At 41.7% G+C, this 17,798-nt stretch overlaps 1 protein-coding gene across 3 annotated transcripts; it reads left to right on the top strand.

Moving 5' to 3' along the window:
• Nucleotides 1–86: 86 nt before the first annotated feature.
• LOC308332785 (limbin-like) lies at nucleotides 87–17,717 on the top strand. Of its 3 annotated transcripts, none has more exons than XM_080788874.1 (23): nucleotides 87–564; nucleotides 718–775; nucleotides 1,191–1,375; nucleotides 1,676–1,732; nucleotides 1,962–2,148; nucleotides 2,246–2,346; nucleotides 2,440–2,505; nucleotides 2,640–2,774; nucleotides 3,476–3,639; nucleotides 3,932–4,256; nucleotides 5,005–5,244; nucleotides 5,697–5,872; nucleotides 6,610–6,769; nucleotides 6,987–7,163; nucleotides 7,283–7,593; nucleotides 8,161–8,353; nucleotides 9,640–9,783; nucleotides 10,574–10,801; nucleotides 11,129–11,343; nucleotides 11,851–11,938; nucleotides 13,056–13,231; nucleotides 15,726–15,827; nucleotides 16,187–17,717. In XM_080788874.1, exons 1-23 carry the CDS (start codon nucleotides 319–321, stop codon nucleotides 16,557–16,559), a joined length of 4,107 nt encoding a protein of 1,368 aa, XP_080645000.1. In that variant the 5' UTR covers nucleotides 87–318; the 3' UTR covers nucleotides 16,560–17,717. The 3 variants fall into 3 exon arrangements, with proteins under 3 accessions (XP_080645000.1, XP_080645001.1, XP_080645002.1); XM_080788875.1 differs by having other exon boundaries at nucleotides 3,500–3,639; nucleotides 16,187–17,713; XM_080788876.1 differs by lacking the exon at nucleotides 87–564 and having other exon boundaries at nucleotides 716–775; nucleotides 2,026–2,148.
• Nucleotides 17,718–17,798: the final 81 nt, after the last annotated feature.

The raw sequence follows: 17,798 nt of genomic DNA, 5'->3' as shown, positions 1-17,798 counted from the left end.
ACCGGACCAGCAACCGCCAAAGCGGATAGGGACTTCAGTTTAGTCTACCAAATCCCAGTTACGCACATTTTGGAGGAGGAGCTCGTTCCTCTAAAAGTTTAGCAATGAAATGTCTGCAAAAGTTTTTTCCATTACCAGTGGATTTAGTATGTAGTTGCAGTTCGTTAACAGCAAATGTCAGATACTTTTAGCAACAAAACCAGAAAAAAGCCCTTGTGCGTTCGGAACTGTGTTACGATGCCACATCAAGGACAAGTCATCGGCGTGGAACAATAGGAGCCACTAAGTTAGCGTGCGGCTCTCGTTAACTCTAATCGAATGCTTCAGGAGGTGATAACAGTATGTTCTTTTTTGTTTCTTCTGGAATTGGGACATTTATTTCGTCCTTCTTTGTGTCCCCATCGTTGTAACAATGTAACCTACTCGGAGTTGATGGTACGGCGTTCCGCTATTTTGGAGGACAAGGACCAGAAGGCTGAGCATCTCCCTTGTTGTCACCCGAGTTCTCAGGATGTGTCCACCGGCTACACGTCTGCCTCAAACGGTACCTGGGAAAGATGCGAGGTGAGTGAGAGACAAGTCAGACCTGCTATAAATAGAGCCTACAGCCCTACATTGTGTATAATATGCTGCTAGGGTATAATAACTGGGTTACTGTTTGTCCAGGGAGAAGTGTCCCTGACCCTGAAATAATGCAGTATGTGTCCATTTTCACAGGATTTTTCTGTTGCCCTTTGTACGAAATCATCTGAGCTGAGTTTCCAGAGGATGGATGGTTTGTTTACCTTTTCTTAAAATACAACAACACAGTCTATTATTGGTCAGCTTGTCTGTTAGACAATCAAATGTAAAATTGTGAGGTAAATACTGTGCAATGATTTGCTAATCATAGGCTAGTAGACAATTTAGGCAGATTATGATAATAATATCTGTGTGTGTGTGTGTGTGTGTGTGTGTGTGTGTGTGTGTGTGTGTGTGTGTGTGTGTGTGTGTGTGTGTGTGTGTGTGTGTCTGCCGTGTGGGTGCGTTAAAGTTGCCAGAAGAACTGCAAAGCTGCTGCTATGCTACTGTCATTTGTTGCCATTCTCACCCTGATGGAGGGTGAGAATGGCAGCAAATCACATAACTTAGCTCCATCATATAACTTCAGACTGCTCCAAGTCCAACAATAATATAATGTAACTTCACAGGAGTAAAGGGAATGTGTGGGCCCATGATGTCCTCCAATGAGGAGAGAGCCATCTTGTCCACAGCTCCTGACGGCCCATGGGGCCACTCCATTTACAGCTCCTTTACTTACGTGTTATCGGACATGATACACCGAAGACGGAGAAGCACTCTCACCAGGTACAACCCTGGCCGTACTCTGCCTCAGGTATGCTTCTCTGTTTCCTGGTACCTTTAGTTTAGCTACTTGTCAAGTTGTCAGTTGTCATAACTTGTGCTCTCAAATGCACTGAAAATACTAGGGCTGCAACTGTCTCTATTCTTGGGTGAACATCTTGTAGAACGATATTTTTACCAAAGAGAGAGGGATAAAGGATGATGTGGCTTGCTGCCTTTAACAGAATAGCTACATGCCTTTTTAAATTAGATTACATAATTGTGCAGACTGAGATTTGTTGTTTGTAAGGAATGTTTTATGTCAATGTCTCACATTTGAATTGTTCTGTAGGTTCAGAGTGTAACAAACCCATCAGCATTTGGAGTCAAATTCTACAAGTGTGCACAGGTACACCAAGTATGATTGTTTGTATTTCTGCCTTAGTATGTTTATTGTATTTCTATTCTCTTGTATACATGGGAACCTTGACAAACAGTAGTCTGTCTATATTCTATGTAATATATGTTGAAATAATATATCCAATTGTCCGTTGTAGACATGAAAATCATACGTTGTCATGAAGTGTTTCTGATTCTGTTCTGAAGTGCTTTTTACGTTTCAATTTCCATGGGACCAGGTGAAGTTTGGTACTGATCCCCCTCAACTAACTTTCTTCCTGCGGGTTCACAACATTGGACCAGTGGGGGGCACCAACCTCACACAGGTGGCCATCCGTGACTCTATCTCTGGCATAGTACCTGTAAAGACTGAAGGCAAGGTGGTGGAAACAGGGTACCAGACCTTTGCCATCGATTTTCTGCCCGGTAGGAAGATGTTTTTATTTGTACGTTTTATTTGCACTTACTGTGCCCATGTTGGGTTTTCAATAAGTAACCATCTGTTGGCCTTTTGTCTTTTTAGCTGGGTCCCAACATGTTGTGAATTATACAGCTCATATCAGGACCAATAAGAATGAAATATTAGACCTTCCAGCATTTCTCACCTTCTCTAATGCGTCTCAGGTACTGTCAGCTGCCATAGTTCAACATTATTGGAATTCTCTCTTCTAATAAGACCCTGACTAATTGTGGAGATGTATTTTCTTGCCCCCTCAGAATGATGTCAGCATGTTCGGTCCTCTAATGGCTAATCTAACCTTGAGGGTGAATTCTACTGACAGGGTAAGTGGTAGTGGTGAGCACTTAGCATATACAGTACATTTACACAGTCCCTTTAATGGAACGATCCACAGAATATACAGCAGTAGGAGCTTTTGTTGTAAAGTTTGAATGATATTTATCACTTTTACTTCTAGATTTATCCTAACCACGGGGCCCATTTTGCTGGATTTGTTAGCGGGTTCTTTGTGACCTTGACACTGCTCTCTCTGGGATATTTGGCCATGAACATTTTATGTGTCAGAACTAGACTGAACCTTCTACAGCAAAGGGTAAGAGACACATTTTCATTAAATGTCATAAAAATGATTCTTGTACATTACTACCATGTAAAAATACTTGTTGATAATACATTTATAAAGCAATCAAACTTTTTGGGGGCACGGTGGCACAGTCAGTAGTGCTGTCACCTCACAGCTAGAAGGTCCTGGGTTCGATTCCCGCTGGGGGCGTGTTCTCTCCTCCGCGCCATCAGTGCCCATACCCGAGGCGGGGTTGGCAAAATGGCTTTTCTGTGTGGAGTTTGCATGTTCTCCCTGTGTTAAAAAAACATGCAGTAATCCTGGTCTCTAAACTACCTCCCCCTGGCCAGCCGGGGATGCCTGATGGAGGGTAAAGGAACTGGTCGGAATAACGTGTTCTTTCCACGCGCTACGTCCGGCTGGGGAAACTCTCCCCTCTCAGGTGAAAATTAAATATACAGCTTGGACCATGCATAGAAGGAAGCATGAGGTCAGTCCGCTGCCCCCCAGGTTGGCAGAGGAAGTGTAGCACCCAGGATTACATTAGATAGTTGACAACTTGACACTCTTACAAAATCGTAAAAACCAAAAAACTTTTAGCATGTTAATATTTTAATGTGTTAGTATTCTTTAGAGTGAATATCATAATTTCACATGAGTATATAGTACAATATGCAGTCATTATATTGTTGGTGTGGCCCTGCATGGGCATACACTCTTACAGTTTACAGTTTTCTTTTATTGGTTTCCCTCAGAAGAGGAGGGGAGACTCTGACCCCGAGTATGCAGACTCCAACCTGAGTGAGACAGCCAAGGACGAAGCAGCATTTGAAGACAAGATGGTGGACATCATGGTTCTGGAGGACCCTCAAAACATGTCTCAGGCTCTGGAGAAGTTAGTAGATGAGCACAATGCAGTTAGCTTCAGGGTCTTAGGATACTTCATAGGTTACTCCTCTTGTTTTTCATCCCTCTCTGTTGCCTTTTAATGAATATTTTGTGTAAAATATAAATGGCTTAATACTAATAGGCGTAATTCAATAAAGCATGATAAGTTAGTTATAAAACATCATTATACATTATTTTGAATGCTGCTATACATAAAAAATGAATGTTATGATCATACAAATTTGATATTGTGAACCAAAAAACACCTCCTTTATTGCTTTTCACTCTGTCCCTGTTAGTCTTGAGATGTCAAGCTTGCTGCGAGCGACCACCAACCTGGAGGCTACCCGGGTTCAGATCTACAAAGACGTGATGGCTGCCCTGCTGGGAAGTCTCCGCTCCCAGGGCAAGACCAGTGTCCAGGCCCAACAGAGGCTGCTCAGTGTGCTTCATGGCCAACTGCTGGGCATGGAGGGCCGTCTGAAAGAGGAGCGGGGGGCCCGCATGGCCACTCTGGCCGGCCAGTGTAACCTGGAGACGCGGGAAGAAATGGAGGTTGAACACCACAGGGAAGCAGCGGAGAAGGCCAGAGCTGAATTGCTGTGTCAGCATGCAGACCAACAGGTATGGACAAGGGACTAGCATTGTTCAATGCTTGTTCCCTCTCGCTCTCTACTACTATATTACTTTTTAGCAATGTTTTAGGGATGGCGATGTCCACAGCTGGGTGGGGACCACACCTTTTGGCCCAAACAATGCTGTGCACCTCTACTGATTTTGGTGATCCCATGGGCTTTCTTCTGAATTCTGGATTCTAATTGGCTGTCATTGTTTCTATCCTTAATAAAATTGCTCTGAAAGTGATCCAAATTATATAGTTTACGACTATCGTCATTATTGTTGTGGTGTGAAATCTGTTATCCACATCAGTTAGAAATATTTTAAAAGTACGGTATACAGTATACATATGCATACAGTATTTATAGTTATTGTTATCGTGCTTGATGTGAACGGCACTTCAGTGTTTGTTTCATTCTTGCAATTTTTTAACTTATAGCTGCAAGTGAACAGTCAAGTATATGGCTAATGAAATGATAGACATTAATTCCCTGCCATACTGTACATTTACACATTTGTTCTCTTTCAAGTGGAATAATATTGAGTTCATAATAATGATAATAATCAGCATGCGGGCATTGTCCTGTCTAAAGTCTGCAAGTTTGCATTGTCCCCACCAATCTATAAACGTTCAGTATGCAAAGAACTACAACATTGTCCTGAACATTCAATTTCAAACCTTTGTGAACTTGGATTCCACAGGCTTTCACACATCTTCAAACAACAACAACAATAAACTGTGTCATGTCAACAGGAGCTTCTCCAGTGCAGTGTCCTGTTGGAGAGGCTACACAAACTGACCCAGAGCCAGCTCCAGCGGGCCCTGCTGGTCCGACATGAAGAGGCCTCCGCCAAGGTCCAGAGGCAGATTGTAGAGTGGCGCCGGGTGGAGCTCCACAAGATCTTCTCTGAAGAGCTGGAGGAGGCCACCAGGATGGGCGAGTTGGACAAGAGCACCACCAAGAGCCTTCAGCATGAATACTTCAGCTGCCAAGTGAGTACGACCACCTTACTGATTTTAACCTGAATCCTAATGCTCTATTGTCATTTGTGATGTAAGGATTGTGATGAAAACTCTGTGGAAAAACTAGTTCTCCCAGATCATTTTAAAGTGAGCTCTCAAGACAGAGAGCAGATTTGGAATGTCCTCTTCCATCGCCACTAGGGGGCGCAAAAAGTCCCTGACTGCCAGTTTCTATTTTAATTTTAATTTTTATATTTCTTCTAAAAAATATATATATATATTTATTTTTTCTTATTCTTTTTGCCCAACGTTATACACGTTTTAAAAAGGCGTTAAAGGCGTTGTTGGTGCTATGGGAGTTGATAAAAAAGTAGTTAATTAAGTCCTTGGCAGACATTGAGTTTAATATCCAGTATTTTTTGGTCAATGCACCAGTTTTGAGTGCAAGGTTAACCTTCAAGATTTTTCTCTCATTTTCCCAGGATCAACTGGAAGAGGTACTAGATGTGGTCCTAGCCAATCAGCGTTGCATGCTGGCAGAACGCCATGCCCAGAGAAAGTTTTTGGTCCACAGCCTCCAGAGTCTCAAAGGCCTGATTTCGGACACCTTCTCCAACACCTCCACTAATCTGGACAACTGGTTTAACCACATCAAAAGGTCAGACAGAGCCTGTTGTTTTTTTTCTTTCTTTACAAAAAAATCACAATAACAGGCAATATTTACGTTTATACTAGGTTGCTTTGTAGATCAATGCTAAGTTATGGATACCTACAGTTAGGTCAGATATCTCAGTAAGAGTTTAGGCTTGATTGAGTTTACCCCAGATTGAGTTTATCCCATTTGAGACCATTTCTTGACTATAAAAGATCCTTCCTGAAAAGAAAACAAAAAAAATACTTATAGGTGTTCTTGTCTTATTATATGATGTTTACTATTTAACTCTGTTAATAAAGCACAATCATCAAATGTCTCCCCCTACTTAGTAGTATACATTCATCCCATATAACAGACAATATTTCACATAATCAATATTCTTCTCATTTATTTTAATGTTGAGCAACGAAGGCTTAAAAAGTATAGATGAAGTATACATTCATCCCATATAACGGACAATATTTCACATAATCAATATTCTTCTCATTTATTTTAATGTTGAGCAACGAAGGCTTAAAAATCAGAATGAAATCTATCCATCCATCCAGGATGTTTGACAGAATGTGGACCAATACCTATGAGTTATGTTTTTGCTTGCAAGACAATGGTGTTGTGTGAATGTCTGCATGATGAACAATGTCATAAAGAAATGTTCTAAAACAGTAGAAATCTTTCATCTTTTCATCAAAACAATACAATGGATGATTAACCCACCAGGTTGTTCTCTTCTTGTCCACCAGAGGGGGCAGTGTGCCTGCAGAGCAGATTGAGCAGCTCCAGGACAAGTCTCAGAAGGACCTGGTGCTGGTGAGACAGAGGTTGGAGGATGCTCTGAACCAGGAGAGGAGAGCCATGCACTGTGGGCTGGTGAAGAAGAGGAGGGAACTCATCTCTGACATGGTGAATATGCCACATTTCAAATACACAAAGTAATGTGTTGGCCATTTCTGCATTACAAAAAAAGAAAGGTGAACAACATGGAAATGACGATTATGAAAATAAAATTGTGATTATCTCAAATAATTGGTATTAGGCGATTATGTAATTATTGTGACAGGCCTAGCTTTAATTGATCCTCTTTTCAATCACCCGTCCATCCCCTCCATCCCTGAGGCAGCTGCAGAGTCACAAGCAGAGGCAGAGGGATCTCTCTGGCCTGTCTAAGAGCCTGGAGGAGACGGTGGACATAGCCCAGCACCTGCACTGCTGGCAGAACCTGCTGACCTCTCAGAGCCTGGAGCTTGCTGAGCTCATCAACAACTTGGACGAAGAGGCAGCCGCGGACATCCGCAAGGTGACACACTTTCAACATTCTGTTGTTGCTAACGTGTGAAAGCCCATGACAACATGCTATTTACCACACTAGCACATTTTCAAATATCCTATCTCCATACTCCACCCTGTTCTATATAGGTGACTATGCGTGTGCTGCAGACCGCCATGGCAGAGGTCAAATCCATCCAGCCTTCTGCAGCCCAGGTTCTGCTAACCCTCTGCCCCCCTGGAACTCCTCGCTCCCTCCTCCAGCTGGAGCCAGAGTCAGGGTCGGGACACGGCCAGGGGCAAGGGGCCAGTGCTCTCCTCCAGGCTCAGGAAAGGCTCCACCAGGAGGGCAAGACAGCCGTGCGCACCCTCAGGTGCACCAGGGAGGCCTTGCAGCAGGCCATGGAGAGAGAGCTACAGGAGCAGAAGGAGATTAGAGCCAAGGGCCGGGCGTTCTTCAGGTATGTATAACGCACTGCTTGACAATATCAAAATATTCTGTATGATACATAATACTATGTATTCAACGGTTCTGGCCAAGTAATTCAATTGGAGAAGACTCAGAGTGCTGATTGTCAGTTCAATAGCATTAGGGGCTCCATCTTGCCACCCCTTATCCCTAAACTTTTGCCATTTCTTACTATTTTAAAACATTTAAAAATAGTTCAACTAGCCAATCTACATCGACACGTTGTTAACTTGTAGATCAGCTATTTGTACTATTTTAAAATGTGTTAAAATAGTAAAAAATGGCAAATAAGTTTAGGGGTAAGGGGTGGCGCAAGATATAGGGCTAAATCTTTTCTGTAAAGTATCACTAAGCTAAACAACCAAACCTAGTCAACGTTCGCCTGTTAGTTATGCAACCATTCAGTCGGGCTGACTGCGTTGACAGCAACAATTTTATAAGTGGTGGACTTTGTTTTAATTACCGTCAGGTGCTCTGCGATACACAGGCAGAGTTTGACAGTTTGTCTGTCTGTCTGTCTGTCTGTCTGTCTGTCTGTCCGTCCGTCCATCCATCCCAGGTGTCTGTGTTCTTCCCAGCTGACCCTGTCAGAGGATGACATGCTGAGGATGAAGCTGGAGTTCCAGAAGTGTTTGTCTGTGATGGACCGCTGCCTGGTATTGCCTCACGCCGTCTCCAGAGCCAAGCTCCACAGCGCCCTCTCTGCCTGGAGGAAAGACATGCATGAGAAAACTGAAAAAACACACACACAGGTGAATTATTAAATTAGATTTGTATCTATTCGTTTTTTCATTACATTTTAAAGCCTAATATATACAAGCTCTTATACAAGATCTACAAGCTCACAACACAACAGTGCGAAATTATAGCGGTGCCCTCTAGTGACAAACTTGATAAACTGGTGAGTGAGTGTATTCAAATTAATTAAGTCAACCTCTGTAATATTGTGTCACGGCTACTTTTGTCACCCCTTTTTTATCATTGTCTCATAGACACATATTTTGCAAGTTTCTGTTCATGATTGACATAATACTGGGGTGATCACAAAAGCCTGAGTATATGTTAAAATCACCCCAAACATGTGAAATATCCCTTTAAATTCGAATTACGATTGGGTGACACTTCAGTACTATAAAAATAGATTCTTATGTAAGTGTTGAAAGCGGTTATAAGAGGGGCCAAAGTATACAATTCATATTTTTTACTTTATCCATCTTTCCAGTTTTAACTACCTGAGCTGTGCCTAATGCTTTGTGCCAAAATGCTGATGCTTTGATGCCAAAATATACCTATTTTTAAAGTAATCTGTTGTTTTCTTCAAGAATGAAAAGTATGTTATACCGGTAGATATTACTATCCAGGGTTTATGTCAGGTTTGCTATCCTAGTTACTTTGTTTGTAGTCTCTCAAGACAGACTGTTGACTCGCGTCAATTCAAGGAAAAGAGGGCGCTGTTTTTCCTTTATTTTTGGATGATGGGCTTCTCAGATTGCTTTGTTTGTAGCACTAGCACACATGTTTCCACCTGGGAGTTGCGGGTGGAACAATAGGAACCCCCAAGTTCTAATCTAGATCCATTTATCTACTGTATATGTACACATAATTGTTTTCTCCACAACAGAAACTTATTTTGACCGAGTATTTCCTCTCTCCTTGTATTTTTGTTTTATCGCTCCTGTAGATAGTGGCTATGCCTGCATTTATTTAGCTGTCTCTCTGTTGTCTCGCTATTGTTTACGATCACTTATGCAAATAATTGCAATGAAATAAATTCACAGACCGCCACTTGAACTCAACTGCTGCAGGCAGTAATGTGAATACTAATGTTTTCTTTGATGTAATAACAAGTGTGGGGAATAGCGGCCAGCAGTGTAACCAACAATGTGGTCCACATCAATTGTGAGGCTAAGGGATGACAGCACATTGTTGCTCGGAGGTCATAATGGCCTCTGCAGCATTTTCAATTGTTAATCACATCATGGGAGTACGCTGTGGGCTCTTTTTCTTAACCACCTCAAAAACATTGTGGCTTTTGCAGAGGAAGACGCACTCCAAGGGGAAATCCAGCGAGGCCAGACATAAAGCAGAGCCATCTGAGCTGCTCGTCTTCCACAAGCGACTGGAGGACAGGATCCAACTGCTTGAAAAGGAGAAGGAGATGGAGAGCAGTGTCATGGACAAGGTGAAGAAAGGATGGGGAGAACAGCACAGTCTGTCTCTATAGTAAATTATCCTTTTTAACTGCAGTGACTGAGTGATGATGTCTATGATGGGAGATCTTAGATGTATGTTGCTGTTAGCTAAGCACATGTCACTACTCCAGTTCTCCTAGACCCTCATATGTCAGAACCAAGAGCAAATAGCTCTGTGAAATAGAGGTCAGGAGCAACCGTTGTTTTCATTAACACGTTATCTGTGGATTATTCGTTTTTGAATATTCAGTAAATCTATGTCATTAATTCTGATCACACAATTATGATAAGATATTAAGGTAATAACACAAAATGCTTAATGTTTCACCAACAGCCAAAATACAACTTTTCATGTTATGATATATATCAAAGACAAGCATCCTCCTTTTGATAAAGTTGTACACACACACACACACACACACACACACACACACACACACACACACGCACACACACACACACACACATATATAACTACCAACTTTCTCAATTTATTAATTTATGATCGGTAGCCATGTAATAGGCGGGATAATATCTGCCTAGGTGGTCATTGTCGGGATATAATTCACCTTCAGGGAGCTTAACCACTTGGCTTCGCCACGGTGGTTAAACTCCCTGTCGGTGAATTATCGACAATGACCACCTAGCCAGATATTATCCCTTACTTAATAATGTAACCCTTTATCTGGCCCAGAAGTAATCTTCTAAATGAAAAGGGACAGGACTTTGAATTGTACTATGTCTAATTGTACTAATTTAACCATGTGGTTGTGGTTCCAGGTCCTGGAGGAGATGCAGAAGGACAGAGAGAGTCAGCTACACTCCCAGGCAGACGGCCTGGCCATGCAGATGGCAGCCATCTACTATCAGAAGGCAGAGAGGAGGACCAAGGTGTTGGAGACATCCAAAGCCATGCTCACCCTGCACAGCATGCTCACGCAGCAGCTCAGAGAGGGAAAGCACCTGGAGACACAGGAGCTGGCCCAGAGTATACAGAACCACTGTGTGGTAGGTTACCATCCTCTCCAGGCCGATGTGTTCTGAAGGGACAGAGGGAATATTACCAACTTGGCGTCTTGGCTTCTGGCAACACTTTTTCTTCTGTGCTTTCTCTTCAATTCACGCCATCCATTTATACAATCTTTCCTTTGACCGCAGATTATTTGCTTGGATTTAACTAAATATCCAGAGTCTGTATAAAATGCAGTTATCCCGCCACCATGAAAAAGAAGCTGTGTGACATTTTCATATCACACAGCTCATCAAAAGTCTTACCGACGGCAAATATACCGTAAGTGTTGAGTCAATTAATTTTCTCATTTTACTTTGACTCAGGGTCTTGAAGAAGCAGACGAGCAGCTTCAAAAGGAAAGGGCTGACCTGAACTGCCTGGAGAAAGCTCAGCCCAGAGACAAGCAACCTGCTAACAGTTCATCACCCGAGGAGGAGGATGAGAGAGTGTTCCAGGTGCAACAGGACTACAGGATGGCGACCATCCTCCAGGAGGCTTTGTACAAGTGTGACCAGGTCTTCTTGCTGTTGGCCGATAGGTGGGCTGTTGTGTCAGTGACTGATACCTAATCAAAGGCTGATTGCACAAGCTTTTATTCATGCAGATTCATTTGCATCAGTCATCAATTCTATTCTGCAAATTGTTGCAATGTTTTTACTCTCTGCCACGACCAGGTTGCAAGGGTTGACGACCAGGAGTCAATGTTTTTACTCTCTGCCACTACCAGGTTGCAAGGGTTGACGACCAGGAGTCAATGTTTTTACTCTCTGCCACGACCAGGTTTCAAGGGTTGACGACCAGGAGTCAATGTTTTTACTCTCTGCCACGACCAGGTTGCAAGGGTTGACGACCAGGAGTCAATGTTTTTACTCTCTGCCACGACCAGGTTTCAAGGGTTGACGACCAGGAGTCAATGTTTTTACTCTCTGCCACGACCAGGTTGCAAGGGTTGACGACCAGGAGTCAATGTTTTTACTCTCTGCCACGACCAGGTTTCAAGGGTTGACGACCAGGAGTCAATGTTTTTACTCTCTGCCACTACCAGGTTGCAAGGGTTGACGACCAGGAGTCAAGCCACGGAGGATCTGCAGGAACAACTGGAACTCAAGAGGCTGTATGCAAACTGTGACCAGGTTTGACTTCATCTCAATTGCTCCTTCCATATAATAATGTGTTAAAAGGGCAACTTGATTTTATCCTGAATCCTGTCATTCTATTTGAGGAGGACATGTGAACATTTTAATTTCCAATGTAGGAATTTAGCAGACGCTCTTATCCAGTTGTACAAACAACAAGCTAAGTGGTAAAGTAAATACAATGACAAGAAAACAAACCTTAAACCTTGCATGTGACTAAACAACTACCGGCATCTAAATAACATACTTGGCATCTGTAGACAAACAGCAAACAGTAACCGTCTATCATTCTGCGTGGCTGGGTGGGTTGAAAGGCTGCCTGGGAATTGGAAGGTCGCCGGTTCACCCAGGCTATGTTGATGTGTCCCTGAGCAAGACCCTTAACCCACAACGGCTCCCCGGACTCTGTATTATTAACGACCACTGCTCCTAATAGTTAGAATGAGTAAATGCAGACAATGCAGACAATGCAGTCATTCCACAGCTTGAGAACCAAGATGGAGCAGAGTCTTGTTTGCTTTGAGCATTGGCCAGGGTGTTGTAGGGAAGGGATGGACTGCTGCGTGGGAAAGGATGTAGGGGTGCATCATATCATCTTGTAGGTCATCACCAGTGTTTTTAATTGGATGCAACCAGAAACAGGAAGCAAGTGGTGGGAGCACAAAAATGGAGAGATATGAATATTTTGGGAGGTTGAAAGCCAGGCATGATGCAGTACTCCGTTTCAGTTGTAGGAACTTGACCAATGAAAATATAGCTATTATAGCTTATAGCTATAGTTATAAATATAACTATTCCAAGTGTCTCGAGAGTTTGTACTGTCTGTGCTGGAAAATGTGTCAAATGCGCTGTTTTACACAGGCTAGCAGCTAGCTACAGGACACATTGGGATGTTTTATATTTTACCATTGTCCCCATCTTGATAGAATGATAAGATTCTAGTAACATCATGTCCCTCATTGCGTCTGTTCATGCAAGTGAAGGAAACTGGTATTCATGTTAATGATGATGCTGTGTCTGTTTATTAATGGATAGTTTAAATGTGTCTGTTCTGTCTACTGTTGCCTAGTATGTCATGTTAAGATGGAGTCCTGTTTTCTTTTCATGATCCCAGGACTTAGATTTTGCATCGCAGCTGGTGAGGCAGAGTCAGCTATCTACCGATGTTCTCCTGGAGGCCCTGCGTCTTCTTCTCCCCACCCTGCCTGAGTCTGAGCTCCTCTCCATCATCGATGCCCTCTGCCCCAAACGGCCTCCTGTTTCATGCTCCTCAGAGCAGGAAACCTCAGGGTGAGAATCTTAAAATAGGGGCGTGAGTCTTACATATACTGTATGCCCCATTATGAGATCAACACTCACTCACTAGTTTCAGCTACTGTATTGCCTGCATTACCATTGCTATAACCTCGGAAAATATCAGGGGGCTTGGTAGAGAAATATCTAAACTTTGAAATGTGGTCTTATCCGTTTATTAACTATATGGTACAGTATTTTGAATTGGGACCCAATTTAGCAAAATACCCAGATTAGAGCAACAGTCTATTTTCCTATCATAACTTAATTTAGCACTTAAAATGTGAAGGTTCTGTAACATGATGATGGAATATTATGCATAAGCAGCATCTCACAGTTCTGAGGAATATTGTAACAGAATACTTGGCTGTCTCATCAGAATGGCCATGAATTGACTTGTCATAAATATATTGTTTTCAGACTGGAAAATCAATAGATCTTACCACCACACAGAACCATGTGTTACTGAAAAAGTTCATTTTTAGATATATTTTTTTAAATGTCTCCACATGACAAGTCCAAACCCCCACAGCTAGCAAATGTTGAGCCATATGCAGTCTACAACAGCTGTTTGGAATTTAATCTGTCAGTAAGTGAGAGCTGTACTGGCATTTACCTGTAAAGGATGACTGCTCTTTGTTTTGTATTTAAACCCACAAACACACTGATTTACCTTTCACATTTTGTACCTCAACTAATGATGAATGGGTTCATGTATCCATGTCCAAAATACTGTGGACAGATCCTGTCTCTCTTTAAGAGAAAAGGGGGAATTCATATCAAGCCGCTGATCATCATACAAGATGTGGTTAGCTCTTCAAACTCTCAAGCCAAGTTTTTGTCTGCATAATACATTTCGTTTGAACTTGAATGAACACTAAGCAACTCTCTGAAAGCCATTGTCATCATCTGACAGTATCCACATTTTCCATTGTGGGCCTTTTCAAGTTTTCTTTTTTTCTCCACTGTTTAAAAAATAAACAACAAAAGTCTTGGAATAGCTTTATTTTTGTATTTCAAATAGGAACATAATTAAAAGTTCAATACCTTTGAGTGATTAAATGTGTACGCATAGTAAATTATGATATTCACTACAGCTTGCTGTCATTTCACCCAACCCAAAATGCTGGTGTCTCTTAAAGGGATAGTTCAGATTTCTTTAACTGAAGTTGTATGAAATACTTGCCATTAATATAGTGGTTGCAACTGTATTAATTGATTGCCCGAGTCCCTTGGTGGGAGTTTTGCTCTGGTTTTAGTGAATATCAAGTAGTTCTGGTCATTTTGTGGGGGGCACTGGGGCCACGCAGTAAAAGTAAATGAATCCACAAAACTAACGTAATTTGTATTGTTGACCTATTTCTAAAATATTATTCAACTTTGACCCCCTCCAACTATTTTTTGAGCGTAGTGATATGGACACAAAAAACATAGTTCTGTGTGATAGTGGGGTAAAAAAATAACGAAAGTGGCACTCATATTTTAGAAATAGGTCAACAATACAAATAACGTTAGTTTTGTGGATTCATTTACCTTTACTGCGTGGCCCCAGTGCCCCCCACAAAATGACCGGAACTACTTGATATTTCACCAAAACCAGAGCAAAACTCCCACCACGGGACTCTGGCAATCAATTAATACAGTTGCAACCACTATATTAATGGCAAGTATTTCATACAACTTAAGTAAAAAAGATCTGAACTATCCCTTTAACAACTCTCACCTGACTGCGGCCCTGCATGGGTGGGACCTCTTCCTCCCATTAACCCAAATATTAAACCATACATCATCTTCTATTTCCATCTCCTCGTAATCTATTGGCTCCGTCTGTGGAACTAACTTACTGCTGTTGTCTGGCCCACGCTGTGGTGGTTGGGCTGTTTTTGTGAATAATGCTCTATGAACGAAGTCCCCATGGTCTCCTAGACAGCTCTGTCTGCTCTAGCCAAAGGACAACGGAATGAAACTGGTTAAATTGGACCAAGATGTAATATCTCTGCTGTTTGGGTATTTGGTGTCTGCTACAGTAGGTGTTCCACATTATGTTGGACTGATTAAAGTGTCTTATTATGGAAGCCATGAAGTGATTTGAACAGCTGCATCTTAAACCTTTTTTTGTACTTTTTAATAATGATTTAAATTACAATTCACATGGGCACCGCTATTTCTACATTGTTTTTTGGTTTTTTATTTATTTATTTTTGCTGGATTTGGAAATTGCAGTAATAATAGTAATATTTGTCCTTGGGTTACTTGTGGGTGCTACTGCTAAACCAAAGCAGGCTATACAGTACTATGAGCAATGTTAAACAATATTCAAGGCACTGTGAACAATATTTAAGTTTTTACCTCAGCAGCACTGGTAGGCAGTACTAGGCACACAAAAACACAACATCCAAGAGACATGCTGCACTTTTAAATCAAAGCTGCCATTGTCTGCCGAAGTTGTTTATAATGAACAGGCTCACTATCAATTATTTCTTATCACCAGGTGTCCTGGAGGATCAAGTAGAACTATGCTGGTCAAACTAAGGAAAGACATAGTGGTTAAGAATATGCTGAGCTATAACATGGATAACAAGGACAGACACAGGTGAGCTCAGTTACATAGCAAATTACTCTGTTATACTACAATCTACTATATTCATTGGTCACAAAACCACTGGAAAATATTTGTTTTCTGTTTAAATATCATGAGTTCAACTCACCACATCCCGCCTAGACTTTATACTTTGTTGGTCCCCTCCTTTTCACCATATCTACCTAAAATAGCCGACCTACAAGCTCACAACTGTTTTGTGAGCTTTTATATCTGCTATTTTTGACTGATTGTTAGCCTATTATGACATGCCCAGTATATGTCGATTGGGGACACTAGGGTTCATGTGGGTAAATGATCAAATGACACAGTTTGACTATAACAAAGGTTCACTTGTACTCCCAATCCCCCAGACTTCGGGAGAAGAGGCCAAATCTGATGGAAAAGCTATTCCACAGTCCTCGACTCGAGGCCCTGAGAGATGTCATTCCAGTGTTGGTTGAGGAGAAGCAAAAGGACGGTGATCCTCCTGACATACAGCAACCTGTTAACACGTCTTCTATACAGCAGCACCAATACACGGTGACAGAAGGAGCAGTGGAAGCAGACGTTACTGCTCCCAGGTCATCGGCAACAATATTAGGCATCCCTGCTACTGGCGAACGAGTGTTTGTGTTTCGAGATCCGCCAGAATCACGTGACCGAGTGGTCGCCCCCAGGAGAAAAAGAAAGAGGAACTTTCTCAATCTGAAGAAGGGCTCAGTAGCCCCAACATGCCTACACTGAGATTTACAAATGGTGCCTTCATTTTGTGGTGGGGGGGATCGTTTGGGGATAATGTTTGCGCTTCAAAGGCAGAGTCTCACGGCTGTACAAAGTTGCTCATTAAGACTGCACTCCCAACGCTGCTCAAGGTGCTCAATGTGTGGTCTGGGGACCTCAAGGGGTCTTTGAGGAAGTTCCAGGCAGTCCACAGCAAAATATGGAACATTTTTACCACTTTAATCCCGTTTTATACTTTGAAAATAGCCAATCTACTAGCTCACAATGCATCCCATTACTGCCCATTTTGAGCTTGTAGATCGACTATTTTTGAAACATTTTGATAAATCTTCAAAACATTTCCCTAGCAGAAAATAATTAGTAAATTATTATTATTAGTAAATATTCAGTAAAGTATTCTTGTGAAATATTCAGTAAAGTATATAAAAGAGCTCAAAGGGTACATATTCAGTCAACTATATATTTAAAAAAAAGTGACACTCTTTGCGCAAATAAGAGCTCAGACACTCTTTGCGCAAACAGCCAAACACTCAACTCTCACCCCGAGACAACTCACCCTGAAAGTGAAGACCACTCACCCCGAAAGTGAAGACAGCTCACCCCCGAAAGTGAACACATCTCACCGGGGTGAGTTGTCTGGACTTTCGGGGTGAGATGTCCGGACAACTCACTTGCAGGTGCAAAAAGGGTGAGTTGTCTTGTTACCGTATAGAATAGAACGGTTTTGGATACCTGACAGTAATGATGGGTAGGTCCTATTCAACACCAAAATATGTGCAACAAAATAGGACATATGTTGTAATAGCCTATAACATTTTTGTAAAGTAAAGGCAGCTGATTTTATTTTCTACATTCACATTATTTTTCATATGTTTTATTGTTTGAATCGTTATAGACTGTATGTCAGGGCAGAAATGGGCATTTGACATATACGTTTTTGCCACAACACAGATATGACAAGTTCTCATATAGTCTCATAGACTCTTTAGAGAATGCTGAATGCAGATACAAATAGGCCTACATCACCTATACAAAATACACCATTACATTTGCAACGGGTAAAAGTAGGTCTATAGGCCTAAACTTTTATATTATTATTATTATTAAACTTGTGTCAGTTATTTAATGGTCTTATCACAAAAAACGGATATCTATTGTTCTGTCAGATGTATCACCAGCAGTGCCAATTTGTGACATTTAACGTGTTGTTCCAATTCCACTGAAAAAATTAAATATTTTGCT

Source organism: Protomyctophum bolini (genome assembly GCF_963924005.1).
Source record: "Protomyctophum bolini genome assembly, chromosome: 2".
NCBI lineage: Eukaryota > Metazoa > Chordata > Actinopteri > Myctophiformes > Myctophidae > Protomyctophum > Protomyctophum bolini.
This window is presented reverse-complemented; position numbering and strand designations above follow the sequence as displayed.